Source organism: Lissotriton helveticus, chromosome 10 (genome assembly GCF_964261635.1).
Source record: "Lissotriton helveticus chromosome 10, aLisHel1.1, whole genome shotgun sequence".
Classification (NCBI taxonomy): Eukaryota; Metazoa; Chordata; class Amphibia; order Caudata; family Salamandridae; genus Lissotriton; species Lissotriton helveticus.
This window is the reverse complement of record NC_136071.1, coordinates 9,629,264-9,655,331: the sequence shown is the minus strand read 5'-3', so window position 1 is coordinate 9,655,331 and position 26,068 is coordinate 9,629,264. Positions and strand designations below refer to the sequence as shown.

The 26,068-nt window shown below is 46.5% G+C and overlaps 1 protein-coding gene across 1 annotated transcript in view; it reads left to right on the top strand.

Annotated features, from left to right (window-relative positions):
- The window catches only part of ITIH6 (inter-alpha-trypsin inhibitor heavy chain family member 6), a 269,579-nt gene that overhangs the window by 156,638 nt on the left and 86,873 nt on the right, over nt 1-26,068 (top strand). The window contains exon 3 of the mRNA XM_078664550.1: nt 4,161-4,315. Within this exon, the coding sequence (XP_078520676.1) occupies nt 4,161-4,315 (155 nt within the window). The remainder of the gene's footprint in view (nt 1-4,160; nt 4,316-26,068) is intronic.

Sequence of the window (26,068 nt, the reverse complement as noted above, 5' to 3'; positions counted from 1 at the left end):
TGCAAGTAACAAAAGGACGTCTATGAAGTAACCCATTGATCTTTCTACATAAAATATAAATCTTTGATCTGCAAGCTACACGGTGTGTTTGCAGCAGGCATATAAACCCTCTCTGCTAAATTATCGATGAGTTAAACCTGCCTAGACAGAACACGGATCTCTCCAGCAGGTACATGCTACAAGTAAACAAACTAAACTGGGCAGATTACTTAATGAAAATTGAACCAGCCAGGTAGAGGTGAAAATGCCCTCAATACCTGCCCTGGCCTTCCAGCAAGGACTTTCAGTCTTTGTGCACTCCCACCCCCACAAATTATGGCCTAAATGTGACGTCCTAGGGGTGGAGGGGTCACGTGAAAGGTGAATGACATTGCTTCACTTCTGGCACGTGCTGGCCCCTTGGGGGCCCATGGTGAAAACTGACAACTAGGTGAAAATGGCCCAAAGGCCACAGCAACACCTGGCCTCTTTGCACACAGAGGGCAGTTGACAGAGGCCCAAAAAAAAGAAGCCCACCGCTGGCACTTACGCACAAGCCCATCGGCCCATGCCCGACTGCCCGCATTGGCAATCCGACCCTGGAGAGGTGCCACCCTGCTCTACTACTGCGGGCACCAGTTTGGTGCTCGAGACACTTAAAAGTCGGAAATACAAAGACCGTGAGAGGCTTTGTTATGAGAACACAAGTTCATAAGGTTCAAATCCCACAAATAATGCCACAAAACGATGACAGAAATGCTGAGTCTTTCACTTTTTGATTTAGAAGATCCTTTTATTCTTTATTCTTTATTGAACATACAACAGCCAACGCGTTTCACCCTTGCGGGCTTCTTCAGGGCAAAGAAATAGTCCACACAATCCGAGACCTGTAGTCCAAACGATGCGAGCTCAAGTCGAGCGGCACTTTCTCAAAATGCTTTAAATTTAGCTGCAGAGTCTGCAAAAACATATATACATAGGTCACTGTCCCATTACGGGAACAGACACTTAAAAGTTATCGGACTTGCTGACACACTTACAGAGCGCGTTCAATGCCGTTTCAACAGGTGTCTTTTTTGGGCAACGCCAACATGGTAACCAGTGTGACCTTGCACAGAAACATTTGAAAATGTCACTTATATGTCGTGAGAACAGTCCCGCCCTTTAAAGACGCTTCGGATGTGGTTCGGGACGTGTATCACGTGTTTCAGCGAATCTTGGCAGGACCCACCTGAGTCCGGGGGGAGGTGGCGCCAACGGGACGGGGCCAGCAGTCTTGCTTGAATGGAGCCCTTGTACTGGTTGTGTAGATAGAGCCGTGATTGAACCTTGAGGGCCGTATTTACGAGCCGTGTGCATCGCTCTTACACCACCCAACGTGGTGCATGCGGGACGCAACTCAAAAATGAGATTTCTGAAGTCACGCAAGGCCACTTTGTGTGGCCCCGAGCGGCTCCATGAACTGGAGAGTGCAAATCACTGCGTTGCGGTGCTCTGCCCTGGGACGTGTTCCATGGGTGTTGCGTGGGTGTTCCTGCCCAACTCCCATGTTTTTTACGTCATCCCAGTTTCACCAGAACTGGTAAACCTAGGAGTGCACCAAAAAGATAGACCCTCCCAGGAGAGGCGTAACGAGGAGAAAGAGAGATATTTCCCCTCGTTACTTCCTCTACTTTCTATGTCTGCGGCATTCCGCTGCACACGCAGAAAGAGGAATACACCTCAGGGGATTGTTTTTGCGCAGGAAGTTGCCCCACCCTGCACTAAACAATCCCACATGCAACACAAGCACCCTAGCACAAAGTCACAAGGGTGCCTGTTTAGGGGCTAGGCAGACAAAATGGCGCAAGCGCAGGGGATAGCGCAGGAATGTATTATTTAAATAAGGTGTATTCTTGCTCTTTCCGCCATTCAGCGCATCAAGGTGACTTGCTGCGCTGCGTGACAAATCTCATAAATATGGGCTTGAGTTTCCTGAGGGTAGTCACTTGTGCCATCCAGTTCCAGGGATCTGAACCCTCCACCGCCACATCGAACAAGCCTTGGCTACTCCACACCGTCGGTACTCTTGGTGTCTCATGTATGAACGGTGTCACTTGGCTATCCTGTTTGAGTGTGTCAGAGTTGTGTCAGGTAACCACCGACCACCCCAGGGACAGAGAAAAGAGGTCGGTGGACAAGGGACCGGCGGTCTGGCCGCGACTGATGGGGATGGAGGGGTTCCCTCTCAGAGTCTTTTTATGTTCCTACCTGTGAGCAGCATCCCAGGCTGACACTGCTTGGAGACAGAGGAGGGCTTGAAAGACTCCTGACTCTCAGAGGAGTGGCAGGGTGCAGCCCTATCACCTCCCTCTGGAGTGAGCAGAGAATCACCTCGGAGGAGCAGAGAAGGTTGAGGTCATGCGATGGTCCCAGACTCAAGGGGAGGCTCTCACCCCAACACTGCTGTGTGCTGCTGCCTGAAGCATGCAAGCGAGGCTGTAAAGCAACATTTGTAGCAGTTAAAGAAGAGAAACCACTTTTAAAAAGGGAACTAACCTCATATTTCACTCAGAAGGTGCCTGGAGCAGCTGCCGGCCTCCCAAGGTCCCTCTGGTTCATCGTGTTGGGCTGTGATCCAGGGTCATCTGTTGTTGAATATTATCAGAGTCTGTGGTTTGGGTTTGAGAGTCTCCACTGCCCTCTGAGTGGAGCTTTCTTTGAGTTGTGCCTCCCGGAAGGACCTCTAGGAGCTACAAAGCTCAACCTCGCAGAGGTGCGAATGGTGGGATACTGAGGATGGTGATGATTGCGTTGTGGTGTGAGGAGTATCTTTCTCTACGAGTAGTGGTATCTTCGTTTGAGAAGAGTAATTCTGTGTCGTAGATGTGATAGCCTACCATGACCCTACAACCTTCGTTACTGAGGACGTAAGTGATGAGGCGAAACAAGCCCGCGTTGCATTTCCCTTGAGGTCACTGGTGGTGGAATATATCTGCTTGCTGTATTCTCTTCTTTGTGTGTGTGGGCGGGGGATCACAGTTCTATACCCGTCACAAGAAGCTTGGAGAGTTGTCCTGTTGTGAAGAACAAGGGAACCCAAATAAGGTTGGTCCGGGTCCTTGGATAATCAATTATTTCTAAAGACAGTGTGCCCTAGACAAGGATTAATGAGAGCAAACAATAAATATAGACCCAATCAGTACTATATTTTACAGCTGTCCAGCCGGACAGGTGTTTTTAATATATAGTTGCTTAAATATATACAAAATTAATCAAGAAACATATAAAGTGGGACACAAGCCTGCATATCCCCGATCCCGACAGGCAAGACATGCTGTAATAGAGGTTGTTCACAGTTTGGCATCGACTCCATTCCTTGTCACTAGAGACCGCGGACGCGGCTCACAGGTTACTGGCTTGCCGTCTCTGATATACAGCAGCCCACTCTGATTTCAAGACCGGTCCGCGGCGCGAACAATTCAAACACCTCCTTAAAGCTGCTACAGCCTTTATTAGGTCGACTCTGACCCAGCATCCGACTGCACAGACCGCGGCCACGGTTGTCTACATCCTTTACTCTCCTTGTGCTTGGCCTGGACTTCTACTTGGTTTTCGCCTGAAACAAACCTCCCCCAAGTCACTCTAACCTGGATCTAGGCAAAATGTATACAGGCATACCATTGTTAATGTCCTGATGATGATCCTATATCTTTTGTAAGGATCGAAACGCCGTTGACTTGTTGTAAGCAATATACACCTCTTTATTTAATACATATTATGTGTAATGGTGTCTCCACTATAATTTGTTTGTCCTACCAAAATGTGTCTCATACAGACAATTTACTTTGCCTGAGCCTTTTTGATTCATATTGTACGTGCTTCCCACTAAGTTGGATACAGGTTTCTTGCTGAACTTTGTGTATATTTCAGCAACTATATATTAAAAATGCCTGTCTGGCTGGACAGCTGTAAAATATAGTACTGATTGGGTCTATATTTATTGTTTGCTCTCATTAATCCTTGTCTAGGGACCACTGTCCTTGGAGAGTTGTCCTGGCAGCTGTGTTTGTTCCTCTTTTTAAATTAGATTCAATAAACCTAACCTTACTTACCTTCGCATATTCGTTTGACTTGGACCAATCACATTACAGCTGGGAGTGTTCTGCTGACAGCGTCTTCTCTTTCCTTCTCCTCTCCAGCTCACCATCCAGAGCTTCCGTGTGGAAACCGCCATCGTGTCGCGCTACGCCGTCACCAAGGTGCGGAGCGTCATGGTCAACCCTCACCCCGAGGCCAAGGAGGCAATCTTCGACCTTGACTTACCCAACACAGCCTTCGTCTCCAACTTCACCCTGTGAGTGCTTTGCCTGTGTAGTGGGGACTTAGCTCACCAGAGGAGAGCTCCACAGGTGGGCCTCAACTGCGTAGAGGGGATCCGCCTTCCAAACTCTTACCGTCACCCCAAGTCCTTGATGTAAGAGCCACAATGTTACTCCAGACCTGAACCACACGTCCCACTCACACCCCAACACTACGCTGATCTCACAGCCTTCCAGACTCCCATTCACACCGCCCACGCCCGTACCCCAAAATCCACCCTAATACCTCAGCTCCCCCAGCCTCCACGTGCTGACTCAGCTTCGGGTACCCGCTGTAAGATTCTTGTACCCAGGCCTCCAAACCCTGCCACCCAACCTTCACATTAGACCATCCCCCAAGACCTGTGCTTCCAAACCAGCACCTGAAAACCCCCTTTCCCCCTAACCTCTGCTCTCTCACCCCTGCATCGTCCCCCTACCTCACTCAGACCTCCTCTCTCACCCCCCTGCTGCCAGACCCAGCTCTCAGATGCCCACTGCCTGACTTGTCCACACAGGCCACCATACCCAGACCCTACTACCCAGACTTTCATTCCAGACCCACCGAACAGACCATGTCCCAGACCTCCACTCCCTGGTGCTTACCCTATCCTTAGACCCCCATAAATCTCAGACCTTTACTCAGAGACTGGTACTCCCAACCCCCCACTGCCAAATCCCTGCTGCCAGCCCTCACTTTCAGCAACAGCTACTAAGGGCCACCTGATACCCCCCTGAGCTAATCTAGGTATTTCTCTTTCGGTCTAGGTATTAACATGTACAGTATAAAAACGATTGCCATAGGTGATATTTTAATATTCACCTTTTATTTACTTATTCAGTTAATATCGTCTAGCTATATTTTAGGCTATTAATATGGAAAACAGAATCCCCATACTACCATTGAAAGCTAAAAGCACAACGCTTTTTATCAGAATTGAATTATACAATTTTTTTTAATTTGTTTGTGTGTGGTGGGGGGGGACCTCTGGTTAGACCAACAAATGGATTGAGACTCTAAAATTGCAACACCCGTACCTCAAATGAAGCCCAAAAAATGTTATTATTTTACATTATTCTTTAATTCATAATGATCTTCATGTGTTACAAATATGTATTTATTTAAAAATGTATTTACACCTAAACTGTCTTTTTGCCAGCACATTGTTTTGCAAAATGTTATGTCACTTTTGCTGCTTCATAAGTCCACGGCATATTGCATTGATTGCTTTTACATAAATTTTTTTACTTTACAAAATAGAAATGTAAAAAAAATACCGAAGGCAATACCACATTTTTGCAAATCAAGAGAGAAAATAAAAATAAAAAACAGGTGAAAAACATAAAATAAAAAATCTGTCAGAAAGTCATCCAAGACTTCAACAATAACAATACTTTAAAGATGTTCATTCTATATATGATTCTATAAATGACTATATTCGCTTTATTGCTAAATTATTCAGCAGCTTCACAAAATGAAAATGTTTTATATGCTATAGTTCAAATACATATCTTTAAAGTGCTCATAGAATTCATGCATCATAGTTTATTACTTCAGTAAGCATATAAAATGAAGTCAAAACATCAATTGATTGTAAAAATGAAATTATCTCTGTAATATGTTCACAGCGTTCATTGTTTGATGATATACAGATCATATTGCAGTTGTATTAGAGTCCTGGTCTGTAATCCTTTTTCAATAATAACTTATGAATTATACAACCATAAGTCATAACCTTCCAGTAGTGTGTAATATCAAGACGCTCTGACCAGTGTAAACCGCATTCTCAACCATAGTAGAGGTAATCAATTTATGTATGTGGCATGAATTGTTCACATGAGAAACATAACACTGACCAGCATAAACAACTTTTACATCAATCTTAAAGGAGTGTCAAAATAAATCAATTGTCATGTGTACGGGACATTGTGACATTTCAATACGAGGCATGAAATATGGACTACCAATCACACTTCAAAACAATTTAAAAGACAATTAAAAGTATAGGTAAACCTACTTAAGAGACATGATACTGACCCGCATAAAGAACTTTCACATCAAGTTTAAGAGAGAATCGAGTGAAGTATCAGTGACATGTACGTAGTGTTGCAACATTCGATTACAGGCACAAAATTGGAAACAACAAATCAGGCTACAAAAAATTAATACAGGCGTTATGAACCCTTTACAGAGAACATACCATCTTCATAATCAATTGATGACTATGATTTAATTCTACACACTTATTGAAATAATGACCTATTATGAATTAATTCTATGAGCATTTAATGATATGTACTTAAAAATGATATATGAAATATAAACAATGTAATCTCTTTTACTTTTGTTTGAATCTGTGAGAGAATTTAGCTATAAGACTAAAATGATAATTTACAGAATCACAAATAGAATGAACAGTATTGGTATTAATAAAGCCTTGGATATGTTTCTGATATATATTTTTCCTTCTCTTTCTTTCACTCTTGTATTCCTTTTATTCTCCTTTTTGGTAAAAATGTGATGTCGGCTTTGGTATTTTTCTTGTTATTTCTCTTTAGTAAAAGTGCATCGAAAGGCAATTAATGCAACTTGCCTTACCCTGATGAAGTTTCAAAAGTGAGAAAATGTTGGCGTCATGGAAGCTTAGAGAGAAATAAAAAAATGTAAATGGATATATATTTGTTACTCATGATTATGAATTTAACAATAATTAAAAATACTAACCTTTCTTAGACCTCTGTAGTCTAAACAAAAATATGTTTTAATTTAGCTAAAGAATTAGATTACCTAGAACACATTTTCATTTTCTGTTTCTGTAAAAAGCAATTGATTACACTTCAGTTCATGTATGAATTGTGGGAAAAAACACAATCCTTAATGTGTCCAAAACAAAATGCAAAAAATATATACATGGCAGGACACAAGCATAAAGCAATTTTTATCTTCAGTTGCAGATAGCAAGATTCATATTTCATAATTCGGTGCAATGATATGTGTCAATGACATTTTGGTTCTTACATGCATGAGGAGAGCCTTCATCAGGGCATACTGAAAGATATCTCTGACTCCTGGAATTATGCATCCCGTGCCAGCATTCAATTATAATATGTGATAACACTGCTATTCCCACAACTACATTAGTATTGTCTTCCTCACCATATTAAAGTTGCACAGTAATTAGAATGGATCTGAAATTTCAGGGGCTTACAGCCAAATAGAAAACTCAATAATTCAATGTCTACAACCATTTTTAAAGCCAGTGGCTTTCAATTACGCCAAAAAGCCACATATTCAGTTTGTGTTAAAAAATAGTATGCATCTTTATATTAATCAAACAGATGCACACGTAAAAGAGGTCAGTCCTATTTCAAATGTTCTCTTTTGTAGGCGCCCATTTTAATACAGGTCATAAGCGATTGCATAACAGAGTATAAGGAATATAGCCCTTTACTACGCGATGTATTACATTGCGTGCTATTACAACGCGGTTGTTAGTACGCGATGCATTTACATCGCAAGTCTTTACAATGATTTCCACTAGGGAGCGCGCTGAACTTAGGAATACTATTATTTACTATTCCTACTCCAGTTTGTGCAATAGTAGGGAAGGTGTTGGAATTCAATTCCAATGCCTCAGCACCTCCGAGTGGAATTCGTTGTGAATACTTGCGATGTAAATGCATCGCATACTAACAACACAGTTGTTGTAACAACTGCATTTTAAAGGTATCGCGGTGTAATGACTGCATTGTAAAGGTTGTTTCCCGAGTATAAGGCATTGTTCTAAAGGTTAGAAAATTCACTGTTCAGCAGCTTCCAATGGGTTGGGGAGCAATATTTGCTTGATCCGGCTACTAGAAGGAACTTAAATTATGGAGAATTATCTGCTGACAAAGAATATATAAGGAACAAATCATCTTTTTAATGCAGGTATTACGTTACGTTAAACGTTACGTTAAAATTATTTATACCGCGCACTTACACCAACGGTTTCATTACACTCTGTTCTGCATTACAAATGTTTCCGATCAGAAGAATATTTACTGCAACTAAACGGGACATGTTCTAGTTCAGCACCCAGCTACACTGTTAGTTTTTATGATGCCTGTTACAAGTCGCATACATTACATGAGGAACAGTACGGTTCTGGATTGATAAAGCTGTATAGGCATATTAATTATTTATTTTTGATGTGGTCTTGAGACAAGATAGGTTTGCAAGAGGGCATTGAAAAGGAGAAGAGTAAACATTAAAGAACTAAATTGAAGTTGAAGATAAGCATTAGAGAGATTAACTTTTTGGTCGTTACAGGTAAATATTATGGCAGCCAATAGCATCCTACCTTTTTTTTTAAAAAAGTCTTAAATCTGACAATCTGGTACTCGTTAGCAGTTTTCACCATTTAGTGCTAAATAAGAATTTATCATATTCCCACTTTTTTTTAGGATAAAGTAAATAGTACTGGTTGTAAGATAGAGGTGAGGCTTGTCTGGACTCAGGATCTTCTCTGAACCTGAATGAATCTGCCTCCTGAAGTACAAATAGGATCCGCTTCTTCGCACTGACAGTGAGGCTCTGACCACGGCGAGGACCAAAACCCCAAGACAACTGCGGCGCCAAGATGACCACAGACTCACGCCTCATTGGTACACACCATCATTCTCATGCTGCACACAAGATGAAAGGGGTGGCCACATTAGTAGCCAAGAACCTACACTTCAAATTGGAACCAGCTGACAGAGACCAAGGGGTAGATTCACAGAACTAATCTGAGACAAAATCCTAAACTTACTACTTTTGGTATTCACAGAAGGCCTTTAGTAGTGGTAAAGTTAGTATTTTGTATTAAGTTAGTATGTTGTCTTAAGTTAGGATTTTGTCTTAAGTTAGGATTTTGTCTTAAATTAGTATTTTGTCTTAAGTTAGTATTTTCTTAAGTTAGTATTTTGTCTTAAGTTAGTATTCTATCTTAAATTAGTATTTTGTCTTAAGTTAGGGTTTTGGTCTTAAATTAGTTTTTTGTCTTAAGTTAGGATTTTGTCTTAAATTAGGATTTTGTCTTAAATTAGGGTTTTGGTCTTAAGTTAGTATTTTGTCCAAAGTTAAGATTGTGTCTTAAATTCGGATTTTGTCTTAACTTAGGGTTTTGGTCTTAAAACAAAATGCTAATTTAAGACAAAATACTAATTTAAGACAAAATCCTAACTTAAGACAAAATACTAACTTAAGACAAAATACTACTAAATGACTTCTGTGAATACCAAAAGTAGTAAGTTTAGGATTTTGTCTTAGATTAGATCTGTGAATCGGCCCCCAAGAGTTAAGGATTAAGGAAGTGCGTGGCACTTTGTAGGTTGTGAATCTCACTATTGTCTCCATATATGGAACTCATGAGAATAGACAGCAACTCTTTTCAGACCTGTTTTCCAAAATTGAAAGCTTCACAGAGGGTTGGCTAATAATTAGTGGGGACCGCAGTGTCATGTTGATGACATCAGAGATTGTTCGGCATCTAGACAGGGGCTCAATAACAGATTTAAAGTGTTGGCAAGTGGGACTGAAGTGTTGAGTCTGGTGGACTCATGGCGCACACTACATACAAATGAGAAACACTGCTGCTTCTATTCAATACAAGGCAAACGACCATCCAAGAGCCTTCAAAGCACTAACTAACGGCATAAGAGGAACTGGAAATGTATTCATATGCACAAAAGCTCAGAAAATGCTCTACATGGGCCAAAAATATTATTTAAAGGGAGGCGAGGCCGATAGGTTTCTGGGAAATCTTTTAGATGACAGAGTATATCCCATATTTCTTCCTTGGGCAGATTAGTATTACACCTCTTGCTGGCAGGCAAGGTTACACTCTCACATTTCTGGAAGCAAAAGTCTCCCCTTCCCCCGGGGACTGCGGTGAATTTGAAAAGATATATTATTAGTTGTGGTGGTTTGGAGACCTCACCAAGTTATATGTCACTATTCTGTATCATGTCTAGTCAAATTACCTTAACTTAAGCCTCAGCTCAGTCCTGAGAAGCTGTGGCACAAAGTAACAGTCAATAAGTGAGAAATACAACACAATAAAACTCCCACTTCACTTTAGAAAGATAGTGTATATTTTTATCTTTAAATAATCACCAAAACAACAAAAATCTAATGTAGGGAACAAGGGTTATGATTTGTCAAAGGTTTCATAAATCACTGCATTTCACTTGTAGTGGTAGTTTATAAGCTTCAAACTTGGAGGACTGCGGCAAAGTCAAAGTTTCACGCCGATCTTGCTGGAACTTTTCAGTGGCTGCAATCTAAAGCCGGCAGCCTAGGAGGCTTCAATGTGACAGAGAGTAGCAGTTGTGTTGGTTCTTTGGCAAAAAATATTATCTTTTTGTTCTGGGCTATCAAATTGCGGTTCTTTTCCAGGTGCAACTAGAGCCACATTTTGGGGGGAGGGAGGACGGCTACTAAATTTGGGGGCGGGGGGGGGGGGGGCTGATTCTTCCAGCAATATGCAGAGTGCAGATGCAGGGGCTCTAAGAAGGGGTGAAAAGACAACAAAGCCTCGTTCACGAAGTAGAACAAACTCCGCAACTTTGCTCCACAAACAGAGATCCTTACATATTTTTGGGAAAATATCAAGTATCTCTGTCTTTACATGCATGTAGTCATTTCACAAAAGTGAAAGTGATGAATTAGCAAGCAGTGAGAGAGGTGATGATTTTGGGATCCTTCCTACCCTCGGGAGAGAACCAAGCGGACGCCTTGAAAACAAAGAGCACATCTTGCTGAATGGTTCGGTGGTGGTCCCATCCTCCCAGGACCACCCCAAGCACAGTTATGGGCAAAAATACAATCCCAACCAAAGGCCCTGCAAAGCATTATGGGACAAGATTAGCAGTGGGCAGTGAATATTATAGTATCCAATATCAAAATAATTCTACAAAGAGCTGCAGTTCAACTGGTCGTCCCTAGATGTCCCTCACGAGTCAAATGCAAAGCATTGAAATTATTCTTACATCAAGCTGCAGTTCCACTGGTTGTTACTAGGTGTCCCTCACGAGTCAAATGCAAAAGCATTGAAACCCTGAGCTGAGAGCTAATACTATAAAAAATTCTACAAAGAGCTGAACTGCAGCTTCATGAAAGGCCAGTGGGCGTTGCGCACCTGCCCAGAATCACAGGAAGCTAAGCCGACACCAAGGCTCGAACCTGGTTCCCCAGCTCCAAAGTCGACCGCTCTGGCTGTTAGGCCACAACCGCTCCGCACATGTGGCAGGTGCCACGCACAGGCACTCCTGCGGTATCCCATATGGGGCAGGTGCCCCGACCCGGCATCCTGGGGCGTCCCATATACAACAGACGCCCCGAACAGGTACTCCTGTGGCGTCCCATATGTGGCAGACACCCCGAGTTCCATGCAGTGCCTCTGTCCCCATCAGGGGCTCCCCGGCGAAGTTCCAGCACTGCCCTCAGGTTAAAGGGGGTGGTGTCTGGCAGACTTCCCCAACAAACCACCTACCCCCGCCGGCAGATGTGGTTTTCATTACTTTTTTCTTGATCTTTCCTATCTCTCTATATGGTTCATATTGTGTTTGAACTCAGGCACATTTTCTACAGAATCACACTTTATCACTTTTCAAAACTCAATAAACATAATGTCCTGCCCCATTTAAGACATGGCAACCATAGGCCCAACATCCAAGGGAAAGAAGCAGTTACCCGGGCCTTGCAGGACCCAAAGTGCCCATCAACTCACTCAGATGTCAGAGCGCTAGAGGCCAAGCCTTCGAGAAGCAGTAGCTTCTGTAAGCCTTTGGCCTTCTAACGCAGGGGTGTCCAACGTACGTCCAGGAGGGCTGGATCTGTTGCAGGTTTCCAGGATAACCTCTCACTAGCAAATGAACTGCATTTAAATCTATTGCATGTAAGCACACATGGTGCTGTTATTGGCTTGGAGGTTGACCTCTTGAACCTACGCAGAGCCCCCCTGGACTTTAAGGGGCCTATGAGTGGGCTGAGCACGCAGGAGAAGGCAGGGGCCAATAACACAGCACATTAAGCAAGTGCCAGTTTGATATTAATCAGAGGAAACAACTTGCTAAATAAAGTGCTTGAGCCTGCTTCCGGGAGCTCTTAACCAGACCTTCCCCAAATAGAAGTTCCTTTGTAACTACCACAGTTTCCTTATTTAATAAAACTTCTAATTTTGGGCTTGTTGTCACAAGTACAGCCTTGTATGTTTGTACGTATGTATGTGGTATTTGTATAGCGCAAACCTCGCCAAAGGCGCCCTTCTGAAATCAATGAAGCATTGACAGCGCCCACAAACACACCGCCCACTGACCCCAGCCCCCGAACCAATCTACATCCACTGAGAACCTTTCATTGGGACTTCCTCGGTCACCCTGAAAAGGCGAGCTCAGGGCCAAGAAGCTGTCCTACCCTCACCTGAGAGACCTCTCCAGACCCTTCCGAGGATCCGTCCTAGCCGATACAGGACACAGATTAACTCCGGGTTCAAACTAGGGGTAGTGCAGCCTTTTCCTCTGTGATTGGTCTGGAACATTCAGCCCCAATAACATTCTGTTAATCTGTATCCGGGGGCTTGGAAACTTTGGACCTGATGCACAAAAGTAAAGTGCTCTCTCCGACCGGTGCGGCATGGAATCTCCGCACTCGGGGTGGAGTTCCCCCCCCGACTGCAGACGTAAAGATACTACTCGTAACTTACCTTTGTGAATACCGAAAGTCGCAAACTTAGACCTTTGGCCTAAGCTTACCTTTGTGAATTGGGTCCTGTGTTTCTGTGATGTCTAAGAGCACCAACAGGTACATGCATCATTGTAGTCATTTGCGATTTCTTAATTGCGATTTTTAAGGAATCGCAATTAAGAATTCGCAAATGCCTAAGCATGTAGAAATCTCAGTAAATGTGCGATTTCTAAACATTCCTTAATTGCGACTCGCAAATTGCGAGTCGCAGGTAAGGAATCCCTCCCCATTCATTCCTATGGGCCTAGAGGCCCATAGGAATGAATGGGGAGGGATTTTCAATCTGCGAATCGCAATTAGCGATTCCCATACGGAGAATGCGAATTCAAGGGTGCAGGGGTGTCCAAAGGACACCCTGTTGCACCCCTGAAATTGATATGTGCACCCATGTTACGCACACACATGTCCCAGAGGAATGTGTGTGCTTAACATGGGACTTTAAAAAATGCATTTTTATGCTTTTTTTTTAAAAAAAATCGCAATTTACCATCACCTTAGTTGTGATGGTAAATTGCGATTCTTAATTGCGAAATCGCAAATCTTTTTACTTTCTTGCATTGCATTTAAGGAATCGTAAATTGCGATTCCTTAAATGCAATCGCAATTTAAAAAATCGCAAATTTTGTGTTTTCTTAAATTGCGAGGGGCTACTTGTTTCATGCATTCCAAAAGCAATTTTTGCGATCGCAAACGGACCATTTTTGCAATTCGCACCGTTTGCGATCGCAAAATGCTTTGATGCACGTGCCTGCAAATGTTGTTGCCTCGCAGACCCTTCAAAACTCCTTTTTATGTCTGGTTTGAGAGTGCAACTGTCACACAAAATCTGTCAGAGCACCCCTGAGAGAAGGCTCAGGCTTGGCCCACGTGTTGCTTCCCTTGAGTACAGGATTTGATTGGGCGGAAGGTGTGCGCTTCCACTTAAAAAAGAGATTGTATTACACATTTTGGCTTGCGGCAGGACTCCTACTCCAGATATGGGGACTGAGTTGAGGATAGAGGCAAGCCAATAATCATGGTTGTAGACCTGATCTGGTGGGAGAGGTGTGGCGCAGTGGGCAGAGCGACTGACTCCAAAACGCAGGGCTCACGGTTCAATCGCCGGTGGCAGGTCAGCTCAGCACCATGTGACACTGGGCAATAGCTCACTTATTCTCCCTGATGGCTCCGAGCGCCTAGAAACCATGAGAGGTGTTATGTACGCTTAACAGAATAAGGATTATAAGGATTTTTGTATCTGTTTCTCATGAAATGAATGGCTTGATGTATTCTTTGTGAAAACCATATGTTAGCATCAATCCATTGAAGGCTGGATTGTTATCACTCTGTATTAAAGCCTGCAGAGTAGGAGTTTGTTAACCCCTCCCATGCTGGTGACGGAACCGCTCCGTCACCAGCCTCGGTCGCGCTGTGCTGGTGACGGAGCGGTTCCGTCACGGCCCGCTCAGCGCGCCTGTGCGGCGCTGATTTTACGCCTGTGTGGCGCGTTCTATTGAGCGGGCGGGGCCGTGACGGAACCGCTCCGTCACAAGCACAGCGCGCCCGAGGTTCGTGACGGAGCGGTTCCGTCAAGAGCATGGGAGAGCCGAGCGCCCCCCCCCCTAGAGCTGTGGCGGAATTGCCGCCGCAGCGAAGGGGTTAAATGGAATCCTACGGCTTATTGTAATACACGAAGGGTTTTGGTGTTGGTGATCCTTGTGACAAACCGTGGGTACCGAAGAGATGCCTTGTGAGGGTCCTTGTTATGCCCTCCTCGGAAAGAGAGGTCCCGATTGAGAGATTGGCGGACGGAGGTTACGCCGCAGGGATGGCGGAGGACAATCCCTCCACCATCCTGAGGGCAACTCTAAATGTGGCACCTACCAAATCCAGAGTTGTCTGCTGGCTCTGAGGGCAACCCTCTGCATTGACAGGAACCTCCGACACAGCGCTTCCCGTCAATGTATGAAGCACTGTCACCCTTGACAGTCGGTCACCAAACCTTTGTAAGTTTTTTTTTTTTAAAACAAACCCCCAAAGTGGCAGTATGTTTTTGAAAATACAAAATAATGTCCTAAACTTCCTTGCAATTTTCTCCCACAGTGTAGGTGTCATTATTGTTTTTTCCCTCTCTTACCACCAGGTTTTTCCGGGCAGTCACGTAAAAAGATCCTTTATCTGCCCACCCTAAGTAGGGTAAGTTGTGTACAGTCCTTGCTTTGGTGGCCCCTACTTTGCCGGATAGTAGGAGGAAGTATTCATGATGTAGCCAATGTGGGCTCTCTCAAAGGAATACTTACCGTCCACCCGACTCTAAATGAGGCGCGCGGACCACCAGTTTGGCACACACAGTACTCCGTCACACTTTCGATGGGGTACCCTCTCAGCCAAACTCTAAAGCAGGCACATTATATGTTGCTTAGCCAATTGTAATTGTGTCTGCCTTAGTAATTTTATGACAATGTACCTAATGGCTGCCCTGAGGAAAGCTTACACTCAAATCAGGAAAACGGCGCCGGGAATCTCAAGAGGGAGAACCGTAACGAGAAGGTGTACCCGCCTATTTTCGTTTTCGACAGCGTCACCACATTGAAGTAACCTGTCTACCCTCTCCTCCCGGTTAATATATTGTGCAGAACTAATGAGACTCATCAGGTCTCTTGGAGTGTGCTGTCACGTAATCTGTAAAACTCCTAAACACAGGATCACCTAAACGCATCAGACCGAGGTGGCTCTTGCCCCTCACCCATTAGGCCCTGAAGATTCGCAGTCTGTTTCCCTGCGATGAAACACGTGTTGGCCTACATATAGGAACAATAAACGGAATTTTTCGCACCAACAACGGATCGCATCCAAACTTCTATTTTGTCTAAACATGGTCGCCTACTGTTTAGTTATCTAAATGAATTGGGTGTTGTTCTATTGTTCTCTTTACTCATTGAATTGACATTGTTGGTAACATATACTCTAATATCATTACTGTATAGTGCAGGGGCACTGTGTTTTTCTTTTGTTTCGTATGGACTAAGCTTGGTCCATCCTTGAGCGGTTGTGAGGATTTACCGTTCGCCCCATTGCCTATACCGACCATTGAAAACCAATTATTTCTACCCTAACTGTGCGGATACTCTGGCTGTGCGCCTTGTAATTCTGGAACACCTAAAAAAACCTCCCAGTTGTTTGCACTCAAAACAGTAGGCCTGAGTAAATTCTAGCGTCAAGCAGTAGGTGTGCTTAGTCACCGGGACAAGTCAGGTCTGATGCCATAGGGGTGGGCGCTAAACTCCGCGCTGCCGGCAGCGTTTGCAAAGTTTTACCCCACTTGGAGCACAGAGTTTGGAAAAAACTCGGCCAACCATAGCAGGGCGAGTTTTTCTTCCGCATGGCTCTCCAACGTTGAGTCCACAGCTGGTCGCGGCAGGTCACTATAGCTCATGTTGAGAAAGTTGCCGCTCAAGTAGAAAATATACCTGAATGACAGAAAGAAGTAGCGCCCTCTGGTGCGATGTGTGCTGCCATTCGCGCTGATTTTACAGTGCGGGACAAACTCCCGACAATAAAAATCAGCGCGGCAGCGCGAAGGACTGAAATTCCGCCTCTTGCAGAATCTCGCTGAGTTTTTAGGTAAATCTACAGAATTCTCTGGGGTAAAATTCCACGAGTTCCGCCCACCCCTAGCTCTGATCAGCTTATTGTGAAAAGGGGTGGCAAAGGTCGTACAACTACCTTATTTATTGTGAAAGTCATTTGTTAAAGTCAGTAGGCCTTTATTGATTTACAGGCTATAGACAGGAATTTTGTTACATGGATTCTCATGGATTATCATAGTAAGTGGTGGTTTAGTTATTGGCCACTCATTCTGACACACCCTGGGGCTTGCCACTGTGTTGATTCTTATCAGGACTATTGAGAAGGGTTGTGTATTGTTTTGCAAACTGTATTTTTTCACGTATTTGTTATTTAATCATTTTCTGCATATCTACTTTATGTGCATTGAACAGGCCGGTGCTGGTTATGGCGCCCATCCAGTGGTTAAGGCTAGAGGCCTTCTCAGTTCACTGGGAAACGTTATGTCAGAGTCCAAAGCTTTGATCTGTCTATTATGAAACGCTATAACAAAGCCAGTAGCCTGTCCTGCTCATTGCGAAAAGCCAATAGGCCTTAAGGGGGGTTGTTATTACACTGTGCTAAAGCCTGTAGGCAGGAATTTTGCTGCCGGAATCCCACAGATATCCGCAGCAGACAAGGGTTCTTGTGTTGGCGACCCGCCCGAACAAACCATGTTAATACAAGATGTCACTACAATGATCCTGATTTGGCTGTTTTAGGGGGAACTTTAATACTTTTCGATAACTGTAGTGTTGTACATGCTTGTACTTGTGTTACAGTAGAGCTGATAGTTGCCTTGCGGGAAGGGCTACACCCAGCACAGTAGGTCTGAGTTGTTAGGGTGAGAAGCCGGGGATGAAGGTTCAGGTACGATTGTTGATAATGAAAAGTTATAAGGGTAGTGGGCCCGACATTGAGTGTAATAAGCATATGTTAAAGCCTATAGGCATTCAAGGGTGGATTGTTGTTACTGTGGAGAAGCGTGGCTCAGTGGTTAGAGGCGGCAGACCCGGAAGCTGAGATCAGCCGTGGACCAGGGTTCGTTTCCCTGCCTCGGCGGGTCTCGGGCTCAAAAATTCCACAGACTCGACAATTCTCGCTCCGGTGCCTCCTCGACTCACGGGGTCACACTCTGCGACTCTGGGCAATAGCTTGCTTAATCTCCACTACGGCCCCTCGCGGCGGGATGCCTGGCTTTCACCTTGTGAATACCCTGCCGGGGTATCTCACAGGGGAATACCAGGACGGGTTCCCTAAGCAAGCGCCTTGAGACCCCTGGGTGATTCGTGCGCTATATAAATCGAAATACATTTACATTTACATTTACTCTGTAATAAAGCTTACGGGCAGGTATTTTGTTACATGGAATCTCAGATTGCCGTAGTAGGGGAGAGCTTTGTTGCGTGTTACGGCCTCTGACAAACTATGGGTGTCGACGAACAGCACCGGGAGAATCCTTGTTAGACCCTCATAGAAGAGATGACATTTTGTTTTGCCAACTGCAGTTTGTTTCATACTCACTTGTAATGTTTTGACTGTGTTTGATGGTTATTTTCTGCCTGTGTGTTAGATGGCTGCCCTGTGGGAAAGCTGAAACTCTCGAACAGGAGGACTGAGTTGGTTATGGTGACAAGCCAATGACAACAACTAGCGGCCGGATTTATTTACTACGTAACACTTATGTTAAAACCAGTACACCATCTGCCATTAGTTTGACTGAGTTTCATGTAAGGGTCCATCTGAAAACGCGTCTGCTTCAGTGTCAGGGCTCGGCCAGTCCGTTCTTTTCAGTTTTTCCCTTTTATAGTTCCACCTCATTTCTTTGCATCTCCTCTTTATGGGGCAGATTTACAAGGACTGGCGCATCCCTGCATATTAGCATCAGCTAAATTACATGATGTAAAAAAAGCCTTGTGCCACCATGGTTGTGTCACGTTTACAATGCAGCGCACCGTGGCGCAAGGATAGACAGATGCATGACGCATCTTTTGGCGGAAAGGCAGCGCATTGCTGGAGCCGTGTCATAAGCACGACGTAACTCCAGCAATACTCAGGAATGCCTATTCCCATCATGCTGCGTCACTCCTTACGCCTGCTTCAAGCAGGCGCAAGGTTTTGACGCAGTGGCGTGGTAAAAGTGACTCCATAAAATCTTGGAGATTTCACTGCGTCACTTTTACAAGGCTTCCTTGCGACGGAACGCCCACCCTGCATAAATGATACCTGACGCGGTATAATGTAGCTCAGGGCTTTACAACGTGACGCATCTCACTAGATGCATCACGTTGTAAATATGTCGCAATGTGGCGCATTGTTTACGACGCTGCTGCATCACAGAAGTGGCGCAACAGCGGCGTAAAGTTGTCGCAAGGGGCTTGTAAATCTGCCTCTTTGTTTTTTACGAGAATACTACAGCTCTCCAGGAAGTGATAACAAGCAGGTCGCTCGTCATTCATTTCTTCTACAGGTCGCCACATTCCACGTGGCCACTTCCTGTAAACTAGATGACCATTATGGAATGCTATTTGCTATAGTGTATCATTGTCCACCTACAGTCAGTCCTTGGCTGATCATTTACTAAGCTCCTAGGTCAGTTCCCTGGTTGAAGTTTCAGTTCTGCACCGTCAGCCTCATGGTTGAAGCAGTCAGTCACCTGACTGATGCTTCAGTATTGCCCGCAGTCAGTCACCTGGTTGATGCTTCAGTATAGCCGCAGTCAGTCACCTGGTTGATGCTTCAGTAACGCCCGCAGTCAGTCACCTGGTTGATGCTTCAGTAACGCCCGCAGTCAGTCACCTGGTTGATGCTTCAGTATCACCTGCAGTCACTCACCTGGTTGATGCTTCAGTATCACCTGCAGTCATTCACCTGGTTGATGCTTCAGTATCGCCCGCAGTCAGTCACCTGGTTGAAGTTTCAGTTCTGCACCGTCTGAAACATTGTTGAAGTTTCAGAAGTGCCTCCTGACAGCCTCTCAGTAATGCCCTACTCTGGTCCATGTTTCTACCTTCAGTAGCAACCATAGTCAGTCATCTAGTACTGCCGGAGTAACACATACAGTGTGTCGGTCAGTCACCTAGTTCTACCTTCACAAATATCCAAAGTCACTCATCTCATCACTCGGGAATACTCACAGTCACCTACTTGATTTCACAGTAACTCCCACAGTCACCTGCTTGATGCTTCAGTAACGCCCGCAGTCAGTCACCTGGTTGATGCTTCAGTAACGCCCGCAGTCAGTCACCTGGTTGATGCTTCAGTAACCCCCGCAGTCAGTCACCTTGTTGATGCTTCAGTTACGCCCGCAGTCAGTCACCTGGTTGATGCTTCAGTAATGCCCGCAGTCAGTCACCTGGTTGATGCTTCAGTAACGCCCGCAGTCAGTCACCTGGTTGATCCTTCAGTATCGCCCACAGTCAGTCACCTGGTTGATGCTTCAGTAACGCTCGCAGTCAGTCACCTGGTTGATGCTTCAGTAACGCCCGCAGTCATTCACCTGCTTGATGCTTCAGTAACGCCCGCAGTCAGTCACCTGGTTGATACTTCAGTAACGCCTGCAGTCAGTCACCTGGTTGATACTTCAGTAACGCCCGCAGTCAGTCACCTGGTTGATGCTTCAGTAACGCCCGCAGTCAGTCACCTTGTTGATGCTTCAGTAACGCCCGCAGTCAGTCACCTGGTTAATGCTTCAGTATCGCCCGCAGTCAGTCACCTGGTTGATGCTTCAGTAACGCCCGCAGTCAGTCACCTGGTTGTTCCTTCAGTATCGCCCGCAGTCAGTCACTTGGTTGATGCTTCAGTATCGCCTGCAGTCAGTCACCTGGTTGATGCTTCAGTATCGCCTGCAGTCAGTCACTTGGTTGATGCTTCAGTATCGCCTGCAGTCAGTCACCTCGTTGATGCTTCAGTAACGCCCGCAGTCAGTCACCTCGTTGATGCTTCAGTAACGCCCGCAGTCAGTCACCTGGTTGATGCTTCAGTAATGCCCGCAGTCAGTCACTTGGTTAAAGCTTCAGTATCGCCCGCAGTCAGTCACCTTGTTGATGCTTCAGTAACGCCTGCAGTCAGTCACCTGGTTGATGCTTCAGTAACGCCCCCAGTCAGTCACCTGGTTGATGCTTCAGTAACGCCCGCAGTCAGTCACCTTGTTGATGCTTCAGTAACACCCGCAGTCAGTCACCTGGTTGATCCTTCAGTAACGCCCGCAGTCAGTCACCTGGTTGATCCTTCAGTAACGCCCGCAGTCAGTCACCTGTTTGATGCTTCAGTAACGCCCGCAATCAGTCACCTGGTTGATGCTTCAGTATCGCCCGCAGTCAGTCACCTGGTTGATGCTTCAGTATCGCCCGCAGTCAGTCACCTGGTTTATGCTTCGGATTCGCCTGCAGTCAGTCACCTGGTTGATGCTTCAGTTTCCCCTGCAGTCAGTCACCTGGTTGATCCTTCAGTAACGCCCGCAGTCAGTCACCCGGTTGATGCTTCAGTATCGCCCGCAGTCAGTCACTTGGTTGAAGTTTCAGAAGTGCCTCCTGATAGACATTCACCTGGTTAGCACCTCAGTAATGCCCTACTCAGGTCCATAGTCAGTCATCTAGTACTGCTTGAGTAGGCCAGTCACCTAGTTCTACCTTCACAAATATCCAAAGTCAGTCATCTCATTGATCACTCAAGAATATTCCCAGTCAAATACTTGATCTCGCAGTAACTCCCACAGTCACCTGGTTGATCCATCAGTAACGCCTGCAGCCAGTCACCTTGTTGATGCTTCAGTAACCCCCGCAGTCAGTCACCTGGTTGATGCTTCGGTAACGCCCGCAGTCAGTCACCTGGTTGATGCTTCAGTATCGCCCGCAGTCAGTCACCTGGTTGATGCTTCAGTAACGCCCGCAGTCAGTCACCTGGTTGTTCCTTCAGTATCGCCCGCAGTCAGTCACTTGGTTGGTGCTTCAGTATCGCCTGCAGTCAGTCACCTGGTTGATGCTTCAGTATCACCTGCAGTCAGTCACTTGGTTGATGCTTCAGTATCGCCTGCAGTCAGTCACCTGGTTGATGCTTCTGTAACGCCTGCAGTCAGTCACCTGGTTGATGCTTCAGTAACGCCCGCAGTCTGTCACCTGGTTGATGCTTCAGTAACGCCTGCAGTCAGTCACCTGGTTGATGCTTCAGTAACGCCCGCAGTCAGTCACCTGGTTGATGCTTCAGTAACGCCCGCAGTCAGTCACCTGGTTGATGCTTTAGTAACGCCTGCAGTCAGGCACCTGGTTTATGCTTCAGTAACGCCCGCAGTCAGTCACCTGGTTGATGCTTCAGTATCGCCTGCAGACAGTCACCTGGTTGGTGCTTCAGTAACGCCCGCAGTCAGTCACCTTGTTTATGCTTCAGTAACCCCTGCAGTCAGTCCCCTGGTTGATGCTTCAGTAACGCCTGCAGTCAGTCACCTGGTTGATGCTTCAGTAACGCCCCCAGTCAGTCACCTGGTTGATGCTTCAGTATCGCCCGCAGTCAGTCACCTGGTTGATGCTTCAGTAACGCCCAGAGTCAGTCACCTGGTTGATGCTTCAGTAACACCCGCAGTCAGTCACCTGGTTGATGCTTCAGTAACGCCCACAGTCAGTCACCTGGTTGATACTTCAGTAACGCCCGCAGTCAGTCACCTGGTTGATGCTTTAGTAACGCCTGCAGTCAGGCACCTGGTTGATGCTTCAGTAACGCCTGCAGTCAGTCACCGGGTTGATGCTTCAGTATCGCCTGTAGTCAGTCACCTGGTTGATGCTTCAGTATCGCCCGCAGTCAGCCACCTGGTTGATACTTCAGTAACGCCTGCAGTCAGTCACCTGGTTGATGCTTCAGTGTCGCCTGCAGTCAGTCACATGGTTGATGCTTCAGTAACGCCCGCAGTCAGTAACATGGTTGATGCTTCAGTAACGCCTGCAGTCAGTCACCTGGTTGATGCTTCAGTATCGCCCGCAGTCAGTCACCTGGTTGATGCTTCAGTAACGCCCGCAGTCAGTCACCTGGTTGATGCTTCAGTATCGCCCGCAGTCAGTCACCTGGTTGATGCTTCAGTAACGCCCGCAGTCAGTACCTGGTTGATGCTTCAGTAACGCCCGCAGTCAGTCTCCTGGTTGATGCTTCAGTATAACCTGCAGTCAGTCATCTGGTTGATGCTTCAGTAACGCCCGCAGTCAGTCACCTGGTTGATGCTTCAGTAACGCCCGCAGTCAGTCACCTGGTTGATGCTTCAGTAACGCCCGCAGTCAGTCACCTGGTTGATGCTTCAGTAACGTCCGCAGTCAGTCACCTGGTTGATGCTTCAGTAACTTCCGCAGTCAGTAACCTGGTTGATGCTTCAGTAACGCCCGCAGTCAGTCACCTGGTTGATGCTTCAGTAACGTCCGCAGTCAGTCACCTGGTTGATGCTTCAGTAACGTCCGCAGTCAGTCACCTGGTTGATGCTTCAGTAACGCCCGCAGTCAGTCACCTGGTTGATGCTTTAGTATAACCTGCAGTCAGTCACCTGGTTGATGCTTCAGTATACCCTGCAGTCAGTCACCTGGTTGATGCTTCAGTAACGCCCGCAGTCAGTAACATGGTTGATACTTCAGTAACGCCTGCAGTCAGTCACCTGGTTGATGCTTCAGTATCGCCCGCAGTCAGTCACCTGGTTGATGCTTCAGTAATGCCCGCAGTCAATCACCTGGTTGATGCTTCAGTATCACCCGCAGTCAGTCACCTGGTTGATCCTTCAGTAACACCCGCAGTCAGTCACCTGGTTGATGCTTCATTAACGCCTGCAGTCAGTCACCTGGTTGATGCTTCAGTAACGCCCGCAGTCAGTCACCTGGTTGTTCCTTCAGTATCGCCCGCAGTCAGTCACTTGGTTGATGCTTCAGTATCGCCTGCAGTCAGTCACCTGGTTGATGCTTCAGTATCGCCTGCAGTCAGTCACTTGGTTGATGCTTCAGTATCGCCCGCAGTCAGTCACCTGGTTGATGCTTCAGTAACGCCCGCAGTCAGTCACCTGGTTGTTCCTTCAGTATCGCCCGCAGTCAGTCACTTGGTTGATGCTTCAGTATCGCCTGCAGTCAGTCACCTGGTTGATGCTTCAGTATCGCCTGCAGTCAGTCACTTGGTTGATGCTTCAGTATCGCCTGCAGTCTGTCACCTGGTTGATGCTTCAGTAACGCCCGCAGTCAGTCACCTGGTTGATGCTTCAGTAACGCCCGCAGTCAGTCACCTGGTTGATGCTTCAGTAACGCCCGCAGTCAGTCACCTGGTTGATGCTTCAGTAACGCCTGCAGTCAGGCACCTGGTTGATGCTTCCGTAACACCCGCAGTCAGTCACCTGGTTGATGCTTCAGTAACGCCCGCAGTCAGTCACCTGGTTGATGCTTCAGTAATGCCCGCAGCCAGTCACCTGGTTGATGCTTCAGTAACGCCTCCAGTCAGTCACTTGGTTGATGCTTCAGTATCGCCTGCAGTCAGTCACCTGGTTGATGCTTCAGTATCGCCCACAGTCAGTAACCTGGTTTATGCTTCAGTATCGCCCGCAGTCAGTCACCTGGTTGATGCTTCATTAACGCCTGCAGTCAGTCCCCTGGTTGATGCTTCATTAACGCCCGCAGTCAGTCACCTGGTTGATGCTTCAGTATCGCCCGCAGTCAGTCACCTGGTTGATGCTCCAGTAACGCCTGTAGTCAGTCACCTGGTTGATGCTTCAGTAACGCCCACAGTCAGTCACCTGGTTGATGCTTCAGTAACGCCCGCAGTCAGTCACCTGCTTGATGCTTCAGTAACGCCTCCAGTCAGTCACTTGGTTGACGCTTCAGTATCGCCTGCAGTCAGTCACCTGGTTGATGCTTCAGTATCGCCCACAGTCAGTCACCTGGTTGATGCTTCAGTATCGCCCGCAGTCAGTCACCTGGTTGATGCTTCAGTAACGCCTGTAGTCAGTCACCTGGTTGATGCTTCAGTAACGCCCACAGTCAGTCACCTGCTTGATGCTTCAGTAACGCTCGCAGTCAGTCACGTGGTTGATCCTTCAGTAACGCCCGCAGTCAGTCACCTGGTTGATGCTTCAGTATTGCCCGCAGTCAGTCACCTGGTTGATACTGCAGTAACGCCCACAGTCAGTCACGTGCTTGATACTTCAGTAATGCCCACAGTCAGTCACGTGGTTGATGCTTCAGTAACGCCCGCAGTCAGTCACCTGGTTGATGCTTCAGTATCGCCCACAGTCATTCACCTGGTTAATGCTTCAGTAATGCCCGCAGTCAGTCACCTGGTTGATGCTTCAGTATCGCCCGCAGTCAGTCACCTGGTTGATCCTTCAGTAACGCCTGCAGTCAGTCACCTGGTTGATGCTTCAGTAAAACCCGCGGTCAGTCACCTGGTTGATGCTTCAGTAACGCCCGCAGTCAGTCACCTGGTTGATGCTTCAGTAACGCCCGCAGTCAGTCACGTGGTTGATGCTTCAGTAACACCCGCAGTCAGTCACCTGGTTGATAATTCAGTAACGCCCGCAGTCATTCACCTGGTTGATGCTTCAGTAACGCCCGCAGTCAGTCACCTGGTTGATCCTTCAGTAACGCCTGCAGTCAGTCACCTGGTTGATGGTTCAGTAACGCCTGAAGTCAGTCACCTGGTTGATACTTCAGTAACGCCCACAGTCATTCACCTGGTTGATGCTTCAGTAACGCCCGCCGTCAGTAACCTGGTTGATGCTTCAGTAACGCCCGCAGTCAGTCACGTGGTTGATGCTTCAGTAACACCCGCCGTCAGTCACCTGGTTGATGCTTCAGTAACGCCCGCAGTCATTCACCTGGTTGATGCTTCAGTAACGCCCGCAGTCAGTCACCTGGTTGATCCTTCAGTAACGCCTGCAGTCAGTCACCTGGTTGATGCTTCAGTAACGCCCGCAGTCAGCCACCTGGTTGATGCTCCAGTAACGCCCGCAGTCAGTCACGTGGTTGATCCTTCAGTAATGCCCGCATTCAGTCACGTGGTTGATGGTTCAGTAACGCCCATAGTCATTCACCTGGTTGATGCTTCAGTAACGCCCGCAGTCAGTCACCTGGTTGATGCTTCAGTAACGCCCGCAGTCAGTCACCTGGTTGATGCTTCAGTAACGCCCGCAGTCATTCACCTGGTTGATGCTTCAGTATCGCCCGCAGTCAGTCACCTGGTTGATCCTTCAGTAACGCCCGCAGTGAGTCACCTGGTTGATGCTTCAGTAACACCCGCAGTCAGTCACCTGGTTGATGCTTCAGTAACGCCTGCAGTCAGGCACCTGGTTGATGCTTCCGTAACACCCGCAGTCAGTCACCTGGTTGATGCTTCATTAACGTCTGCAGTCAGTCACCTGGTTGATGCTTCATTAACGCCCGCTGTC